This window comes from Myotis nattereri, assembly GCF_964212035.1.
Source record: "Myotis nattereri genome assembly, chromosome: X".
NCBI lineage: Eukaryota > Metazoa > Chordata > Mammalia > Chiroptera > Vespertilionidae > Myotis > Myotis nattereri.
Window position 1 is genome coordinate 44,393,823 of NC_138078.1, and position 20,892 is coordinate 44,414,714.

The 20,892-nt window shown below is 38.3% G+C and overlaps 1 protein-coding gene across 1 annotated transcript in view; it reads left to right on the top strand.

Annotated features, from left to right (window-relative positions):
• Nucleotides 1–20,525, top strand: part of ABCB7 (ATP binding cassette subfamily B member 7) — a 195,914-nt gene extending 175,389 nt beyond the window's left edge. The window contains exons 14-15 of the mRNA XM_081080815.1: nucleotides 4,317–4,424; nucleotides 19,914–20,525. Coding sequence (XP_080936941.1) covers nucleotides 4,317–4,424; nucleotides 19,914–20,129 — 324 coding nt within the window. The 3' untranslated portion in view covers nucleotides 20,130–20,525. The remainder of the gene's footprint in view (nucleotides 1–4,316; nucleotides 4,425–19,913) is intronic.
• The last annotated feature ends 367 nt before the right edge of the window (nucleotides 20,526–20,892 follow it).

Sequence of the window (20,892 nt, forward strand, 5' to 3'; positions counted from 1 at the left end):
CTTCTACTCCCACCTTGCTGAGAGCTTTTATCAAAAATGGGTGTTGAATTTTGTCAAATGCTTTTTCTGCATCAATTGATATGACCATGTGGTTTTTTTCTTTCAATTTGTTTATGTGATGTATCACGTTTATTGATTTGCAGATATTGTACCATCCTTGCATCCCTGGGATAAATCCTACTTGGTCATGGTGTATGATCCTTCTGATGTACTGCTGGATCCGATTTGCTAAGATTTTGTTGAGGATTTTAACATCTATGTTCATGAGGGATATTGGCCTGTAATTCTCTTTCATTGTGTTGTCTTTACCTGGTTTTGGTATTAGGGTGATGCTGGCTTCATAGAATGAGCTTGGAAGTGTTCCTTCCTCTTCAATTTTTGTAGTAGTCTGAGGAGGATAGGTTTTAGTTCTTCCTAGAAAGTTTGGTAAAACTCCCCTGTGAAGCCGTCTGGTCCTGGGCTTTTGTTTGCTGGAAGCTTTTTGATGACTGCTTCAATTTCTTCCATAGTTATTGGCCTGTTGAGATTTTTAGATTCTTCCTGATTGAGTTTTGGAATGTTGTATTTTTCTAGGAATTTGTCCATTTCCTCCAGGTTGTCTAGTTTGTTGGAGTAGAGCTGTCCATAGTATTTTTTAACAATCATTTGTATTTCTGTGGGGTCTGTTGTTATTTCGCCTCTATCGTTTCTGATTTTGTTTATTTGGGTCCTCTCTCTTTGCTTCTTGGTGAGTCTGGCTAGAGGTTTGTCAATCTTGTTTATCCTTTCAAAGAACCAGCTCTTGGTTTCATTGATTTTCTGTATTGTTTTTTTGGTCTCTATGTCATTTATTTCTGCTCTAATCTTTATTATCTCCTTCCTTCTGCTCACTCTGGGGTTTTCTTGTTGCTCTCTTTCTAATTCTTTGAGTTGTAGAGTTAGCTGATTTACTACCATTTTTTCTTGTTTTTTGAGATAGGCCTGTAGAGCTATAAACTTCCCTCTCAGGACTGCTTTCATTGTGTCCCATAGGTTTTGGATTGTTGTGTTTTCATTGTCATTAGTTTCCAGGATGTTTCAAATTTCTTCTTTGATTTCATTGGTAACCCAATCAATATTTAATAGCATGCTATTCAGCTTCCAGGTGTTTGAGTATTTTGGGTTGTTTTTATTGTAGTTTATTTCTAATATTATGCCATCGTGGTCTGCGAAGACGCTTTTTATGATTTCAATCTTCTTGAATTTGGGGATACTTTGCTTGTGACCCAATATATGGTCTATTTTTGAATATGTCTTATGAGCATTTGAGTAGAATGTATATTCCCTGGCTTTGGGGTGAAGTGTTCTGAAGATGTCTATTAAGTCCATCTGATCTAGTGAGTCATTTAGGATTGCTGTATCTTTGCTGATTGTTTGTCTAGAGGGCTTATCCAGTGTTGTCAGTGGTGTATTAAAGTCCCCTACTATGATTGTATTGTTGTCGATCTCTCCTTTGATATCTTCCAGGAGTTTTTTTATGAATTTGGGTGCTCCTGCATTGGGTGCATATATGTTTACCAGAGTTATATCTTCTTGTTGTATTGATCCCTTTAGTATTATGAAGTGGCCTTCCTTATCTCTTGTTATGGCCTTCACTTTGAGGTCTATTTTGTCCAATATAAGTATTGCTACCCCAGCTTTCTTTTCCTTTCCATTTGCCTGAAAGATATTTTTCCATCCTTTCACTTTCAGTCTGTGTGATTCCCTTCTAATGAGGTGGGTTTCTTGTAGACAGCAGATGTATGGGTCATGTTTTTTTATCCATTCAGCCACTTGATGTCTTTTGTTTGGAGCATTTAGTCCGTTTACGTTTAAGGTTATTATTGAAAGGTACTTGTTTGTAGCCATTTCTGTTTTAGTGTGGCTGTTTTCTTTCTGAGCTTTTTATTTCTTCTTTTTATACCAGTCCCTTTCGCATTCCTTGCATTGCTGGCTTGGTGGTGATAAACTCCCTTAGCCTTTTTTTGTCTGTGAAGCTTCTTATTTCCCCTTCAAGTTTGAATGATAGCCTTGCTGGATAGAGTATTCTTGGATTCAGTCCTTTGCTTTGCATCACTTTGTAAATTTCTGTCCATTCTTCTGGCCTGATGTGTTTCTGTTGAGAAAACATTTGACAGTCTAATGGGAGATCCTTGTATGTAACTTTCCGTTTCTCTCTTGCAGCCTGTAATATTTTCTCCTTGTCCTGAACATTTGCCATGGTAATTATGATGTGTCTTGGTGTGGGTCTTTTCGAATTCACCTTGTTTGGGACTCTCTGGGCTTGTGTGACTTTTTTCTTCCCCACCTCAGGGAAGTTTTTTGATATTATTTCTTCTAATAGGTTTTCTAATCCTTGTTCATCCTTCTGTTGTTCTGGTACCCCTATTATTCGTATGTTGTTTCGTGTCATGTTGTCCCAAAGCTCCCTTAGGCTCTCCTCCTGTCTTTTAATTTTTTTCTCCAATTGCAGTACATTTTGTGTGTGTTTTGCTTCCTTGTCTTCTAATTCACTAATTCGGTCCTCCGCTTCTCCTAGTCTACTGTTGATACTTTCAATGGAGGTTTTCATTGCAGCTATATCACTCTTCATTTCTTCTTGGGTCTTACTTAAGTTGTTGATTTTTTCATCTGTTTCTTCTAGGTTCTTCCATATGTTACCGATTTTTTCATCTGTTTCTTCTTGCTTCTTGCTGAGGTTGTCGATTTTTTCCTCCATCCGGTTTATGCACTCTAGGACCCTTATTCTGAATTCTTTTTCTGTCATGTTGCATGCCTCTGTATTACTTAGCTGCTTTTCTGGAGAGTCCTCCTCTCTTTCCTTTGGGGGTTTCTTTGTCTACCCATGTTTGATCTCACTGACATATCTAGACGTTGAGTCGTTCAGTGGTTTCTCCCTTGGTGGCAGTGACTCCTTGGTCTGTGGTTGCTCTTCGGGCGGTTGCGGTAGCAGCTGCTCTTCAGTTGGCCGCAGCTCCTCTGGTGGGTGCTGTTCACAGCTGTGGTGGCTCTTCTGGCTGGTGGGGCGAGGTTTCACGTACATCTGCTGTTCCTCAGCAGAGGGTGTTGGTGCTCAGGAGGTTGCTGTTGCTTGGATCTGCTGCGTTGATTTAAAGGCACAAAATACAACACAACAAGGCACCACGTACCAGGCACTATACACAAATATATTCACGATATTAATAACCCCAAATAAAGGTGACCACCTGAATTAAGAGAATTAGGCAATAAGGAAGAAGGAAGAGAAAAAGATAAAAGAGAAAAAAGAAAAGAAAAGTAGGGACCAAAAAAAGGAGTGCAAAAATGAAATTGGGAAAAAGGAGGGGGGAAAATAAAAGCGAGAAAAGAAAAGAAAAGAAAAGAAAAAAAGAGCGAAAAGAGAGAATGAAGTGGAAGAGGGGAGGAGACTTTTTATATGAGGAGAATACTCCTATAGAACAGCCATTAATCCCAACAAATTCCAGCAACAGCTCCCTGGAGATGAATGCAAACTAGAAACAACCAATAATATAACGATGAAAATAGAATGGAGAACACTAATCCCAAAATAAAATAAAGAGAAAATAAAATGGCACTTTAAAAAAAAATGGTAAAATGGTAGCAGTAATAATACTGGTTAAAAATAAGAAGGTAGTAATTAAAAGGGTAAAATCAGGTGATGGAAAAAAAGAAGAAAAAAAAAATTAGTTTCATAGTTAAAAGGTGAAAAAAGAAAAAAAAAATTGCAGTAGTGAAGGTCCTTCGGTTCTTCTATTCTTCAGTGTGGCTCGCCTTAGACCTGCCAGGTATTCAGGAGAGTGTTGAGTTTCCCTGTGATGCACTGTTCCTCTGTGTTCTAAACCACAGTCCTTATTTTAAAGCAAGCCGCATTTGTTTCCCAGACTGCCTTATTTTGTGTTTAGCAAAGAGTCAGTTTGTGGGTCAGCCTCTGGGTGGCAGTGTTCTGGGGTTGGCTTCTGAGGCTATAAGGCCTCTCTGTGCAGTGGAGGTTCACTGCCCAGAGCTGGCTGCGTAATCTTGTTTGTTTTTAAGTATAGAAAATATCCACCTTCTCCCAGACTAAAATTTACAGAAATGTTGCTTTTCTTAAAGGTAATTTTTTCCATGATAATGTGGTCATATTTACCTTCCCTTTTTGATTGATTTTCTCCTTAGTCATTATTAGATTAGGTCAAATATTTGGTAGTGGTATAAAGTTTATGTAATATAAAATTAATTGACATTTTATATGTTTCTTTAAGGAATTTACGATTATTTTTTAGTTTACCTAATAGATAGATCTTTTTTCCCCTCTTATTCTTTTGTTGCCAAACTTACAGACAATTCTTGGTGCCATGAGGGATGCAGTCAAACACAGAACTTCTATTTTCATTGCACACAGATTATCAACAGTAGTTGATGCAGATGAAATCATAGTCTTGGACAAGGTAAGAGATTTAACTTTAAAATTTAGTATTTGAAGAACATTGGGAATTTTAACAAACACAAGTAAATGAAATCGTTTCTCTAATAGATTTTATCATGGGGAAAATAGTAAAATGGATAACCCACTTTCTCTCTTCTGGGGGAATTAATATAAAAGTGCACTGTCTAAATGTCCTAAACAAATCAAAGTACTACTATTGTGATTGGTGGATTTGAAAATTGTAATAGTTTTTCTTTTCTACTTTCTATAAGGACTTCTCCCCACCCCTGGTACATTATCTAACATTATTAAGTTTTTCACCTTTCATTCAGCATTTTCCTTGATTATCTTTCCCTACTAATAAATGAACCTTCAATTCTTTATCATTTTTGAAAGCCCGAGTACTGGAAGTTAAGGGAGAAGAAACATTCTCATATACTTTCCATATTAAGTTACTGAGATAGAATTTTTCATGCCACTAAATGTTGTATAGGATGTTCTATGGTATGTATGTATATTATTCCCTTTATAAGTTACCTGTGTATTGGAGACCCTAGGTCTTTTTATTTATTTGTTCATCACTGTGTTCATTCATTAGAAAATAAAGTGATTTTTTTCCCATTGTGATTCAACCACAATATCTTAAATGGGAAATTTTGTGGACATACTTCATTATCTCATTGATGTTCAAGAATGTGAAATAAAATCTGCTGTTTTGTGCTTTTTTTTTTTTTTTTACTAAACTTTCCAGTTTTATGCAGTTATGCAAATAAAGCCGTTTTTTATAAAATGTTAGTACTTTAGCAGGCGTGTGCTTACCTGCCTCATGACATGGGGTTCACAGTATTTATACAGTTATATTACAACATTGCCCCTTGGAGTTTGGATTATAATTGGAAATAACTTATTAATGATTATGGCACTTGTATATAAAATCTCTTTGGGTTCATAATTTGATGGTTCTGTAATTGCATGATCTTGAAGATCAGAGATTTTTATTTTCTAGTGAAACTACTGTGACCTCATTCTGTCAGCAGTCTCTTATGATATTAATGTTGCGTCTACATGAGAAATAGCATTCCCACTGTTTGCTCAGTGGTTAGAGCATTGGCCTGTTCACCAAAGGTTCAAGGGTTCGATTCCTAGTCAAGGGCAGGTGCCTGGGTTGCAGGTTCAGGAGGCAACCAATGGAAGTGTCTCTCACATCATGTTTCTCTCTCCTCAGTCCCTCCCACTCTCTTGAAAAAAAAAAAAATCAATGGAAAATATATCCTCAGATGAGGATTAACAAAAAAAAAGAAAAAGAATAGCATTCCTAAGACCCTTCCTCACCCTGTACAGCCTAGTGATTACCCCTTCCCAGCCTTGGTAGGAGGCTAGATTTTTGCTTGTCAGGAAATTGAGTCAGAGAGGCTCTGGACACATTAAAGTTACCAAACAAATTAACAATGAGGGGCTAGATTAAGTGGGAATAAAAACATACCAAAAAAACAAGACCACAGACTGTCTTGTGCCACTGGCTCCAAGAACCTTGCCAACCAGTTGTTTATTTCTGCTATCATCATTCCTTCCCTCATCATCAGATAATTGGAAAATTCTCTGTAGAAAAAAAAGGTAGCCTCAGAAAAAGAGATATTTGAATTTGAGGACCCCAACAAAAGGACCAGCTACCCATGTGATCATCCTTCCGTGAAACCAAACAGTTGAAAAGGCCACTCCCAAGTCAGCTTTTTAATGCACAATTATCAGCGGATAATAAAAGGAAGACTTCTTAGACAAGTAAAAAAAAAAAAAAAGGTTGATTAAATAGCTTCTGCACAACAAATGAGAGATATCATAGAGAAGGCTGAGAAACTGTGAGACCTTTCTGGGATCTGAGGACTCTCCAGGATAGGAGGAATCTGTGACTGACGTTGTTTTCATATCCCTCCGCTTGGATAATGCAGGCAGGAACTCTATCCGTGTGCTCCAACTGACGCCTAAGGCCAGCTGGAGCTTGATTCAGTGGGTCGAACAGGTTATAGCACTATACGTATTAGGCCACTGCTGTGTGTTATCACAGGGCTGCCCTGCTATGACTGTTCCATAGGCAAAGAGCTGGAACAACAGGGAGTTACCACAGATGTGTGCATACCAGGCTATCCTTCCCCTAACCTACTCTTTGTGGCCAGGCTACAACCGAGGTGCCACATACTCCAGTCCTGATTTGAACCAGCTTACATAAACCAACTGGCACCCAGTCTACATAAAGGCCACTTCTACACAGACCACTTTTTCATGATTAGGAGAGATACCTATCACATCTATATTCTAGGAACAACCAGAGAAAGTCAAAATAAGAGAGTAATATGCTCCAAATGAAGGAACAAGAGCAAAATCCAGAAAAATTTCCTAATGAAATGGAAATAAGTAATTCCCATTATAAAGAATTCAAATAAATGACTACAAGGATGCTCAACAAACTTGAGAGTATAATAGGGAAACTCAGAAAGAAAGAGTTAGAAAATATAATAAAAAGCCAAAGATAAAGAATGCAGTAACTGAAATGGGAAAACACATTAGAAGGAATCAACAGTAGATTTCATATAGAAGAACAGAGTTGTGATCTGGAGACAGAATACTCAAAATTCACCAATCAGGATATTGATAAGAAAAAAGCATTTTCAAAAACAAGGATAGTATAAGGGGCCTTTGGAACATCAAGCACACTAGGGATACACATATTATGGGGATACCAGAAGAAGACAGAGAAAGGGGCAGAAAGTATATTTGAAGAAATAATGGCTGAGAACATTTAAATCTGACAAAGGAAACAAAACAAACATTCAGGTCCCAGAAGCACAGTTTCTAACAAGATGAACCCAAAGAGGCCCACACCAAGACATATTGTAATTAAAGTGGCAGAAGGTAAGGATAAAGAGAGTCTTGAAAGCAGCAAGAGGAAAACAATTCACATACAAGGGAAACCCCATAAGTTTTTATCAGCTGATTTCTCAGCAGTAACTTTACAGGCCAGAAGGGAATGTCAGGAAATGGTTAAATTGTTGAAAGAAGAGAACTTACAACCTGGAAATACTGTATCCAGCAAAGTTATTGTTCATGTGAGAACTAAGATGGCGGCGTAAGGTACAGACCTGTTTGTACTGCCTCCCACAACATTGAAAATACCAACTATAAGACAAAACAGCTATCATTCAGAACCATGGGAAAGCTGGCCCAATAGAAGTTCTACAACTGGAAGGAAAGAGAGCATTGAGACTGAGTAGGATCTGCAGAGGCACCAAGAACAGAGGTACGGAGGCTCGCGCCAGGCAGGCTGCAACTGGGTGCACGGTTTTTTTCAATCCGAAGGGATTATAAACTCTCGAATCCAATGAGCTTGTTTGGCGCAGGATTCTGAGGTCCCAGACCCCTACAGGGAGAGGCAGGACGGCCTTGCAGCAGGGTCGGAAAGCGAGGGTGGCTTTCTCGCGGAGCTGCTTGCAGGCACTCAGGGAGGCCGAGTTGCAGAGAGGCGAGGAGTCGTGGGGATGCCATTGCTGTTTGCTCCGCCCTGGTGATTCCCTGAGACCCTGCCCTATTCAATTTACATCCCCATCCAAGCTGTGCCAGAGGCACAAAAGTTATTGTTCATAATTGGAGGAGAGATTTTTCCAGACAAGCAAAAGTAAAGGAGTTTATCACCTAAACCTGTTTTACAGGTTATCTTAAGGGGTTTTTGTACACAAAAGACCATAACCAGAAATAAGAAACTTTAGGAAAGAAAAACAAAGCAGATATGTAAAAGCAAATAGAGAATTAACAGTGAATCAGCCACTTAAAATGCTAATATGAAAGTTAAAAGACAAAAATAGCAAGATTAACTATAACTACAATAAATAGATGATACAGAAAATGAAGAGATATACAATATGACATCACAAACATACATGGTGGAGTGGTGAGTAAAATGCTGGTGCTTTTAGGATGTGTTTGAACTTAAAGGCCTATTAGCTTATAATAGTGTGCTATAGATATAGATGTATATGTATGCATCTCATGGTAACCTCAGACCAAAAACCTAGAAAAAATACACAAAAAATAAATAGAAAGGAATAAATCCTCCTCCTCCCCCCCAAAGAAAACTAGTAAATTTAATGGAAAAGACCAGGAGATTAAAGGAATAGAAGAATTACAAAACAACCGAAAAACAAGAAATGGCAAGCACGTACCTATTAATAATTACTTTAAATGTAAAGGGCCTAAATGTGCCAATCAAAGACATAGGGTAGCTGAATGGATTAAAAAAACAAGACCCGCCAAGACCGGTTTGGCTCAGTGGATAGAGCGTCGGCTTGCGGACTGAAAGGTCCCAGGTTCGATTCCGGTCAAGGGCATGTACCTTGGTTGCGGGCATATCCCCAGTGGGGGATGTGCAGGAGGCAGCTGATCGATGTTTCTCTCTCATCGATGTTTCTAACTCTCTATCTCTCTCCCTTCCTCTCTGTAAAAAAATCAATAAAATATATTTAAAAAAAAAACACAAAAAAAACAAAAAAAACAAGACCCATCTATATATGGCCTACAAGAGACTCATTTCAGATAGAAAGACACATAGACTAAAAGTAAAGAGATAGAAAAAGCTATTCTGTACACATAGAAGTGAAAAGAAAGCAGGGGTAGCAATACTCCAGACAAAATAGACTTGAAAACAAAGTTTGTAAAAGGATAAAAAGCTGTTATATAATGATAAAGGGGTCCATCCAGGAACATATAGCAATCATTGATATCTATGCATCCAACAGAGGAGTACCTAAATATGTAAAGCGAGTAATAACAGACATAGAGAAATTGACAGCAATACAATAATAGTAGGGGACTTTAATACCCACTATCAACAATAGATTTATCAGATAGAAAATCAATACTTTGTCTTAAATGTCACATTAGATCATATCAACTTAATAGATATTTAAAGAACACTTCATTTAAAAACTGTAGAATACACATTCTTCTCAAGTATACATGGAACATTCTCCACAGTTGAATATTGAAATGATATCAAGTATCTTTTCCAATCTAAACAGTTTGAAACTAGAAATCAATTACAAGATGAAAACTAGAAAGAATACAATCACATGGAGACTAAACCACATGCTACTAAACAACCAATGGATCAAAGTGGAAATCAAATGGGAAAACAAAAACTACCTTGAAGCAAATGAAAGAGAAAAATACTGCTCTGAAAATTTTTTACAATACAGAAAAAGCAATACTAACAGGTTTATAGCTAACCTGCTTACCTCAGGAAACACAAAAGATTTCAAAAAAAACATCTTACCTTTAAACTTATGAACTAGAAAAAGAAGAAGAATCAAAACCCTAAGTAAGTAGAAGGAAGTAAATAATATAGATTAGAGCAGAAATAAATGAATTAGATACTAAAAAGTAATAGAAATGATCTATGAAACTATGAGATGGTTCTTTAAAGGATGAACAAAAATGATAAAGCTTTAACCATCCTCATCAAGAAACAAAGAACCCAAATAAATCAGAAATGAAAGAGGGTAGGTTATAACCAACACCACAGAAATACAAAGGATTGTTTAAAAAATACTATAAAAACAATAAGTAACATGGCAGCAAATTGCACAAAATAGAAGAAATAAATTTCTAGAAACATACAACCTTTTAGGATAGAACCATGAATAAGCAAAATCTGAACAGACTGATAACGAGCAAGGAAATTGATGTAATAATGGAAAAACTTTCATCAAACAAAAGTCCAGGATCAACATAGTATTGGAAATCTTGTCCACAACAGTTACACAAGAAAAAGAAACAAAGGGCATCAAAATTGGCAAGTAAGAAGTAAAACTGTCACATATGTTTTAAGATTGGATTATTAAAACATATGTGACAGTTTTCTTTTGTAGAGTCTGTGATGCTATGTTTAGAGAACCCTAAAGACTATAAAATACTAATGGAATTAATAAGTGAATTCAGTCAAGTATCAGGATACAAAATTAATATATAGGAATCTTTCATAATTTTATACACTAATAACAGATGATCAGAAGGAGAAATTAAGAAATGAATCACATTTACAATTGCAGTAAAAAGAATAATATACCTAGAAATAAATTTAAACCAGGTGAAAGATCTATACTCTGAAAACTGTAAGATACTGAAGAAGTCAAAGAGGACACAAATAAATGGAAGGATACACCATGCATATCATTAAAATGTATTTACTACTCAAAGCAATTTACTGATTCATTGCTATCCTTATTAAAATACTAATGGCATTCTTTGCAGAACCAGGACAATTAAATGGAATTACAAAAGACCCCAAATAGTCAATGCAATCTTGAGAAAGAAGAACAAAGTTGGAGGTATCATGCGCCCTGGTTTCAAACTATATTATAAAACCATCTTAAACAAAATGCTATGGCACTGGCCCAAAAGCAGACACATCAATGGGACAGAATAGAACCTGCAAATAAACCCTCACTTATATAGTCAATTAATCTTCAACAAATGGACATGAATATACAATGGAGAAATGAGAGTCTCTTCAATAAGTAGTGTTGGGAAAACTAGATAGATACATGCAAAAAAATGAAACTGGATCCCTCTCTTATACCACATACAAAAATAAACTCAGAATGGATTAAAGACTTATGTAAGACCTGAAACCATAAAACTTTTGGAATGAAACATAAGTAATAAACTATTTGACATCATTTATAGCATATCTTTTTAAATATGTCCCCTCGAGCAAGAGAAACAAAAGCAAAAATGAACAAATGGGGTTTCATCAAACTAAAAATCCTCTGCACAGTGAAAGAAACGATCAACAAGATGAAAAGGTAACCTACTAAATGGGAAAATATATTTGCAAATGATATATCCCATTAGAAGTTGATATTCAAAATATATAAGGAGCTTATACAACTCCATAGCAAAAATAATCCAATAAAAAATAGAGGGCACGGAATATTTCTCCAGAGAAGATGTACAGATGGTCAACAGACATCAAAACATGCTCAACATCACTAATGATTAGGGAGATGTAAATAAAAACCACAATGAGATATCACCTCACACCTGTCAAAATGGGTATTATCAAAAAGTCAGTTAGCAAGTGCCAGCAAGGATTTGGAAAAAAGGTAACCCTTCTGCACTCTTGGTGTGATTATAAATTGTTGCAGCCACTATAATAGAAAACAGTATTGACATTTCTCAAAGTTAAAAATAGAACCATCATACAAATCAGCAATTTCACTTCTACATTTTTATCCAAGGTAAACAAATACTAATTTGAAAAGATATATGCATCCCTGAGTTCATTTAGCAATATTTACAATAGCTAAAATATGGAAGCAACCTAGGTGTCCATCAATAGCTGAATAGATAAAGATGTGATCTTTAGTTAGAAAATATTATGTATTTTCAGTTATTTTGCTAGTTGTATTGTCAGGGCCAGCCTGACAGGGTTGAGCCGGGCTGAGGCAGGGAGGTGGGAATTGAGAAAAGAAAGAAAGACAGGAAAGCGGGGTCGGGAGGACCCCAGTTCTCTCAATGAACTGAAGCGAGTTTATTAGCTATACAATCCTATTTATACACAACACACTGAATCGGAGGTCTGTCAAGAGGAATGTATTCTTTGTTCCTCTTAATCTCTAAGGGAGAGATACAGCAGAAGGACAAGTTCTCAGTACAGCATATCTCAGTAAATAGTTACAGACTTCTTGGTAAGCTATGAAAGGCTGTTCTTATTCTACAAAGTTTGCTCTCATTCTACTGATAATCACCATCCAAACAAGTCTGGGAAAACTGTGTGGGTAAGGGTCCTAGCCTTGCTAGCCCCTGCAGGTGCAAGGACCTTGCCAGCTTACATCTGGCCCCCAACAGATCCCCCTTCTTTGTTTTTTAGGCGAAGTTCATGTTTCAGTGTCTGACAGTTTTTTTATGTGTACATGTCAGCAGTAATATTTCAGTTTTGGATGGTGGACAAATGGTGGCAATGCAGGTCCGACCCTCTCTGGTTTGGTCCTGGGCAACCTGCAGCGACACACAGCTGCTGACTGCTAGCATGATAAGGCGTCTTCACAATCTTCATTTCTGGACTGCTTCTCTTCTTGTTGTCTCATGGTGCCACTGTTATTCTGTGGCTGGAGCAGTCCTGATAATTCCTCTTTGTTGCAGGAATCCACATGGTCTTGGAGTTGTTTTCTGAAAATATACAAATGTATTCTCGACCAAAGGTTAATAAAAGAATCATATCTATAATTTAGACTTGGGATTCTTTTATTTTTTGTCCAAACGATTATCCTTTGGCTATTTTGACACCACCTATGTTTTTCATGGGTGTCTTGCTATTTGCATTATAAATGAAAAAATTAATTTTCAAGTAAAAATATTAAAGCAATTAAGGCATTAACTTAAAAGGTTATTATTCCACTATCCCCCCTTTTTTATTTTTTAATATTAGGAGGTTTTTAGAAATTTTTTAGTGTAGTCTTGATAACTTTTAATTTTAATTTTTTGTATAAAAATATGACTGCTTTAGGTTTATAGTATGTTAAGAAATTTGTCCATGAAATGAAATTTTGGCTAGTACTTTTTGAATAATTATTTATATTAATTAGTAAAATTTAATTAATCTGAAAACTTGACTACTATTTTACTGTTAAATTTAATACTGTAATAACAATCTTAGTTTATACTGTAAATATTAATGAAAAGGATTATTTTGCATCCTTGAGAAAGCTCTGAGCATTCCTGGTGTTAAGCTGGATTTATATATAGGGTAGCTGCTGTTAGCCAAGTCTCTGCTTTCTGGGTATTGATCTCGGCTGGGCTAAGTCTCTTTCTTTTATCTGGGTCCCGATCTGAGCTGGGCATGGGAAGCACAGCAGCCATGGGGGCAGGAGACCTCCCTCAGAAGGGGCGAGTTCTCAAGCCCCTGCATAGTTGGGGGGGGTGAGGATCTGTGCCCCACCTCTGTTGACCCCCACGTTCTCCCCTGTGGCCCCCTGCGACTGTGCCTGTCTTAGGTCGCCCCTCCCTGAGGGGTCTTACCCGTCGTTGACTAACCAGCCATCCTGCGGGGCCAAGCAGGGTGATGTGAGGTTTAGTTTTGTGTTCTTGGTAGCATAATCCCCTGTGGCCTCCATGCCCAGTAACTGCCTTGTGATCCCCTCGACTGCTGGCGGGGCCCTGGCATTGATCATGGGGAACCCAGATTTCTTCTCCAGAGAGGGCCCAGCTTACATCATTGGGCAAGAGACAGATCCATGGTACCAGCCACCATGAGACTTCAACCTCAGTATGAACAGAGAGCTTAGGTAACAGCTATGGGCAATTGGAAGAGGGACCCCCTTGTCAAAAAGGGCAAGAGAGGTCAATATAGAATGCTTAAGTGCCTTCCCAGGGGGCCTTCCACACAGTGGAAGGGATAAAATCCTTTTATGTTCTATTAAATTCCTGCCAAAAAATTAGTTTGTAAGCTTGTTTGGAATAAATGTTAATATGCTGTTGTAAAATATTAAAAATTATTAATGAGCTTTTGTTATTTTAAGTTATATCTTAAAATTCTACTGCTGTATTTTAAGAAATATAAAATAAGATAACTTGTTTTGCCCTTTCTTAGAGGCAAAAACTTAAAATGTATATTTATTAATACTTATTTGATGACGGAAACTAAGATGGCGGCATAGATAAACACCGGGAAATTGTCGCCTCACACAACAATTGAAAAATACCGCAAAGGACGGAGCAAACATCGTCCAGAAAAACAGGAAGGCTGGCTGAGTGTAAATTCTACAACTAGAAGAAAAGAGGGGCACGCTGAGAGCCAGAGGAGCTGCGGAGGTGAAGTGCAGAGGTACGGCGGCGGCTCGCGCGCGCGTGGAAAGGGGGTGGCACCTGAGGACGCGGCTGTCTTTTTGAATCACAAGCTCCCGACTGCTCTGAACTCCGGTTCCGGCGAATCTCTGGGGACCCAGGACTCATACGGGGAGAAGCTGGTCTGTCAGGCAGCAGCAGGCGAACTTGAGTGCGGCTTTCCCTCAGAGGTGCTTGCAGCCGTTACCAGGACACTGAGATGCGCAACTCCAGGTGGAGAATCAGCCATTGCTTCTTTCTCCGGCCTTTTGACTCCCTGAGACCCCGCCCCACCCAGGCTGCGGCAGAGGCTTTTGCATGTGAATGTACCTAATTGCAGCCGAGCCAGGCAGACCCGGAACTTCCAAGAGAAGGCCCACGGCCGCGCAGCGGCTTGCATTGCTTCACAGCTGAGCCTCTTCGTGGCTCCTGCTGTGTGGCCTCAGGCAGAGGCTGAATTAGCACCTCCTTAGATCCAGGAGCCACTGTGCCCAGTGGTCAGAGGGGGACCATTCTCCCACTTCAGACACAGCTGATTCCCACAGCCGGTTGGACTGGAGGTCAATTCCTCCCAGTGATCCTACAACAACCAAGGCACCAAGAGTCCACCAAGAGTGTCCACCCCAGGTAACTGGGGAGGCTGAGCCACTGGGCCCTACAGGACACCTGGCGCGCAGGGCCACTCTATCAACACAGGGAAGCAGCCAAAATGCGGAGACAAAGAAACAGGTCACGAATGGCAGAAATGGAGGAAAGCAAACGACTGGATATAGAGTTCAAGGCCACGTTTATAAGGTTTTTCAAGAATTTTATGGAAACCGCCGATAAATTTAATGAATCCCTCAATGAGTATAGTGAAACCATGGAGGACATGAAAAGGGACCAACTAGAAATTAAGCATACACTGTCTGAAATAAAGAATAATTTACAGAGATCCAACAGCAGACAAGAGGATCCCAAGAATCAAGTCAAAGATTTGAAATACAAAGAAACAAAAAATACCCAACCGAAAAAGAAAAAAGAAAAGAGATTCAAAAAATATGAAGATAGTGTAAGGAACCTCTGGGACAACTTCAAGCGTACCAACATCAGAATTATAGGGGTACCAGAAGGAGAGAGAGGGCAAGATATTGAAAACCTTTTTGAAGAAATAATGACAGAAAACTTCCCCCACCTGGTGAAAGAAATGGACCTACAAGTCCAGGAAGCGTAGAGAACCCCAAACAAAAGAAATCCAAAGAGGACCACACCAAGACACATCATAATTAAAATGCCAAGAGCAAAAGATAAAGAGAGAATCTTAAAAGCAGCAAGAGAAAGAAATTCAGTTACCTACAAGGGAGTACCCATTCGACTTTTAGCTGATTTCTCAACAGAAACCATGCAGGCCAGAAGAGAGTGGCAAGAAATATTCAAAGAGATGAATAGCAAGAACCTGCAACCAAGACTACTTTATCCAGCAAAGCTATCGTTCAGAATAGAAGGTCAGATAAAGAGCTTCACGGATAAGAAAAAGCTAAAGGAGTTCATCACCACCAAACCAGCATTATATGAAATGCTGAAAGGTATTCTTTAAGAAGAGGAAGAAGAAAAAGGAACTCTTACCATTTGCCACAGCATGGATGGAACTGGAGAGCGGATAAATACCACAGGATCTCACTCATTTGTGGAATATAATGAACAACATAAACTGATGAACAAGGACTGACCCAGAGACGGAGAGGCATTGATTGGACTGTCGGGCCTTGGAGGGAAGGTAGGGGAGGGTGGGGGCAAGGGGGAAAGATCAACCAAAGGACTTATATGCAAGCATATAGGACTAACCAATGGACACGGACAATGGGGGGGTGAGGACATGAGCGGAGGAGGGGGCGGGGGGTAGAGGGTACACATATGTAACATCTTAATCAATAAAAAATATTAAAAAAAATATTTATTTGATAAAGCTTTCTATGTGATTTCAAGTATATTAAATTGGATTTATTAAAAAATCCTTTAGGAAAAGAGAATAAACTTTTGAAAACATTTCAGGGCCCATGAAATGTCCTAAAGTCATTCCTTGATTACAGTTTTGAAATCTAACTTAAAAAAAACTATTAAGTATATATGTGTATATATAATTTAAAGATTATATACCTTTTATAATTGTTAAGAGATATCAGTTAAATTAAAACTGATCTTTGTGTTTAAAAATTTTGGTTGGGATTATAGAATTTATCCTCTTTTTTCAATTAGATAAATGTTGAACTTTTATTATAATTATATGATTTCTCCCAATTTATGTAACCAGAACTTTATACTTTTAGCTGGCAAGTTAAATATTTAGTATTTCTTAATCAGTAACATTTTTAAGAATAAACTTCAAAAATACATGACATAATCAATAGATTTAATTCTGTCCTCTAGATTTTTTGTGAGGGACATTTAGATTAATATTTTAGCATTTTGTTATTTTAGAATATTTAATTTAATTTAGTAAACTCCTAAGTCTTGGGGTGCCATTGACTGAAAACAGGTAACCATTAAAATGCAAATTAGTTATATTCTTTCTACCAAGGATGGGAAACTGGGAAGCAAGCCTCTCTTTAAATGTTGTCACTGGCAGGAAATTTTTGGCCTACCTGCTCTGTTGGGGAAAGGGAGGCTAGCCCTTCCTCTATTAGAATCTGCTTTGGGGAGCCAGCCTTAATTAAAGGGCGTAGCCATCTTTTACCTGGGCTACTTAGATTTTTATAATTAATATATTTTAATAATTCTTGAGATTTAAATCCAATTTATTATTTTAAGGCATATACTTTAACAAATTTTTGTAACAGAGATAATTTTACTGAATTTACTTTCCAGCCTTGAAATTAACTTTTTAATATTTTTTATTAGTATTTAAAAACTGTTCTTTATTATGGAAATGCCAATCTTGCTGCTAGAATCTAGCCAGCATCTTTTTTCCTTTGGGTTAAATTTTGCCATCTTTCTTAGGAAGTAATCAGTCTTGGGTTTTATTTTGTATATTTGTAAAGAGATTTTAGCTTGAAACTCTATCTAAATGTCCAAAATCGGACAATGCGCGCCTTAGTTCCAAGCCAGTTTTCTCTTTACACGTGTACAGAAATCCCAGACGTATTTTTAAATTTCAGATCCGGTGGCATTTGCTGTAGCTGTATCGGAAATGCAAGGAAATCATCATTTCTTCTCTATGTGGAAGGTTTTAAATCTAATGATATTTTGTTTATTACAGTAGGCAAGGACAGCACCCAGCGCAGACAGAATGTCTTATCCTATGGATCCAAGGTCCAGCCCGGCACTCCCGGGGGTTGCTCGGAATAGCTCTTGTATCTATTTTGCTCTCTGGAGCGGGCTGGGTGCTGTGCAGCCTGCTGGCCTTGAGACAACATAAGGACAGGAGGGTAAATAGACAATGCCCCTGTTATTTGCTGTGTCTAGGCTGGCCCCTTTTGGTAGTTTCCCAACTGGTGTTGAGGCAAAGAATTTCCCTGGATATCTGTTTTAGATTTACACTCATTTGCCCAATGTTTTCCTTTTTTACATTTAGGGCATAGTCCAGGTTGTTTGAGACCTTTGCCATTTCCTTTATTAACCCCTTTATTAGAAGGACACTGTTTTGCCATGTGTCCTGTTCCTCCACAAGTGTAACACTTGTATGTTTGACTTTTCCCTGTGCTAAATTGTTGCTGAAGAATTCCTTCAATGGTGGTTCCCTTTAATGCAGCCGCAATGGTGACTCCTTGTATATATGAGGGACCAATATCTGCGCAAATGCGGATATAATCTGAGAGAGTCCCCTTTCTTTGATAGGGCCGCAGTGCAGCTTGGCAGGCAGTGTTGGCGTTTTCATATGCCAACTGTTTAACTATCAACATGCCAGCCTCTCCATCCACCACTACTCGGCCAACAGCCTGTAATAGCCGAGAGACAAAATCCTGATACTTTTCATCTGGCCCTTGAATAATTTTTGAGAGCTCCTCTGTTTTCTGACCAGAGGTGGGTAACTTTTTCCAGGCTCTGACCCCAGCTCCATTAATCTGTCCATAAGCTTCCTGGGGGTATTGAATTTGATTGTGGGTATCAGCATAGACTCCTTCCCCTACCAGCATTTCATAAGAAATATTAATCTGGGCCGCTCGATTACGAGAAGCTTGTTCCTTAGCCTTTTCATCATATTCTGATTTCCACAAGAGATAATCCCCTCCTGATAAACAAGCCTTGGCAATAGCTCTCCAATCATTAGGTGGGAGAGCCTCTGAGGCCATACTTTCCAAGATGGTTAAAGTATAAGGGGAAGTGGGCCCATACTGAGCACAGGCTGTTTTTAACTCTTTTAAGGTTTTAAAAGGAAGCGGGTCATAAGCACGCTCACGCTGTCCCGTGTGAGGACTCACCCGTTCCATAACAGGGAAGGCATGAATGCCCAATTCCTCACCACACTTTCGTGCCTCCTGCAAGGCCATCTGAAGAGGGGAAAGTGGAACTGGTGCTGCACAAGGCAGCGGAGAGCGGTGGGAACGGCCCCAGCGGCTTCTCTTTTTCTTGCCAAGAAGCTTTAATGTTTTTAAAAAGGATTCCAACACATCCTCTATATCACTGCCCTCTTCAGTTCCAGCAGAAAAACATCCTTCCTCCTCTTTTGCCTGTACAATACCTGTATTATCATTATGACAAAGAGCAGAAGCTTCCTCAAAATCCTCCTCATCTTGAGGAGTTAAATTGTCTTTAAAAGTTACATTATTTCTTTTTAATATACTGTCTTTTTTAGACCCCTGTTTTGTGCTATCACACTGCTTCTCCTTTTGTTCTTGCTTAAGAGACGGTTGATTATGGTCATGCGTGGGATCTAAATAATCCCGTATTAAATTCAATAAGGAAATGCAGACCTCCTGAATGAATTTTAAAAAATTTTCTACTTGCTTGTCAATAACCTTAGTTCTTCTACTATTGAGCATAAACTTTAACATTTGCCCATAAAGGGCATTTTCTCTAGATTCTAATTGCCCCATGCTTTACTCCCGATTATCAAAAAATTGCTCCTCCCTTACCTTAACGAGTGCACTCTATCCGGAGGAGATCCTCACGTCGTCTCTCCAAGCCCGACAGAGTTCCTCACCGTCTTTTTCCCAGTTCCTCAGTCCCTAGCTCGGGCGCCAGATCTGTCAGGGCCAGCCTGACAGGGTTGAGCCGGGCTGAGGCAGGGAGGTGGGAATTGAGAAAAGAAAGAAAGACAGGAAAGCGGGGTCGGGAGGACCCCAGTTCTCTCAATGAACTGAAGCGAGTTTATTAGCTATACAATCCTATTTATACACGACACACTGAATCGGAGGTCTGTCAAGAGGAATGTATTCTTTGTTCCTCTTAATCTCTAAGGGAGAGATACAGCAGAAGGACAAGTTCTCAGTACAGCATATCTCAGTAAATAGTTACAGACTTCTTGGTAAGCTATGAAAGGCTGTTCTTATTCTACAAAGTTTGCTCTCATTCTACTGATAATCGCCATCCAAACAAGTCTGGGAAAACTGTGTGGGTAAGGGTCCTAGCCTTGCTAGCCCCTGCAGGTGCAAGGACCTTGCCAGCTTACATCTGGCCCCCAACATTGTATGACCTTTCTCTATGTTTCATTTGTTTTTTTTAGGGTAAAGTAGCTGAACGTGGTACCCATCATGGTTTGCTTGCTAATCCTGGCAGTATCTATTCAGAAATGTGGCATACACAGAGCAGCCATGTGCAGAACCTTGGTAACTCCAAATGGCATGCAAAGAAAGAAAATGTATCCAAAGAGGAGGAAAGGAAGAGACTACAAGAAGAAATTGTGAACAGTGTGAAAGGCTGTGGAAACTGTTCCTGCTAAGTCACATGAGACATTTCCTTTTTATTTTTATTTTTTGAATATACATTTGCACTGAAGCAAAATTGTTTCATTAAAAAATTATATATTCCCATTATCCATACTCCTTCTTTTAGATAAGATTTATTTGAAAGTTGATTTGAGTTTAATATCTTTTACAAACTCTTAAACTATATTTAGCCCCAAATTATTTTCTTGTAATTGCCATCACTTTGCTCAAATCATTATTTTTGTTACTATCTGACTTTATCCCATTTCCATTTTTGAGGCCTGAGAGCCATTTGATGATATTCACAACCAGATGAATTGGATTGGTTCCAAATTTTTATAGTTTTTAAAGCCTCCTTTATGCTGACAATTTCAGTGGAAAATGTCTGTTTGTTTTTATTAAAAACAGAGGACAGTAAGGTTCATTGTTTTTCTTTTCTGCAACCTCCATTGAAATAATTCTGTGATAGATATCTATACTTATATTTTTAAAGTGTTCTCCACTATAACCTTTTTGAAGAAAAACCTCAATTCTCATGTTAGTTAGTATAGAATGTTCTTCGTCATTAACCAGCATTATAACTATCATCTAGTGGTGAGAATTTTATTTTTTTTCCACCAAAATAAGATACTGCTTTTGTTTTGGACCAAAATTTATATATTTCTCTTTAAAGACTAAAGAACCCTGATATAATTTGATATTTGCCATACTGGCAGTAATAGCCTCGGAAGTTAATAGCTTTTTCTGTTTCCATCTTAAATATACTGCTTTTGTTAT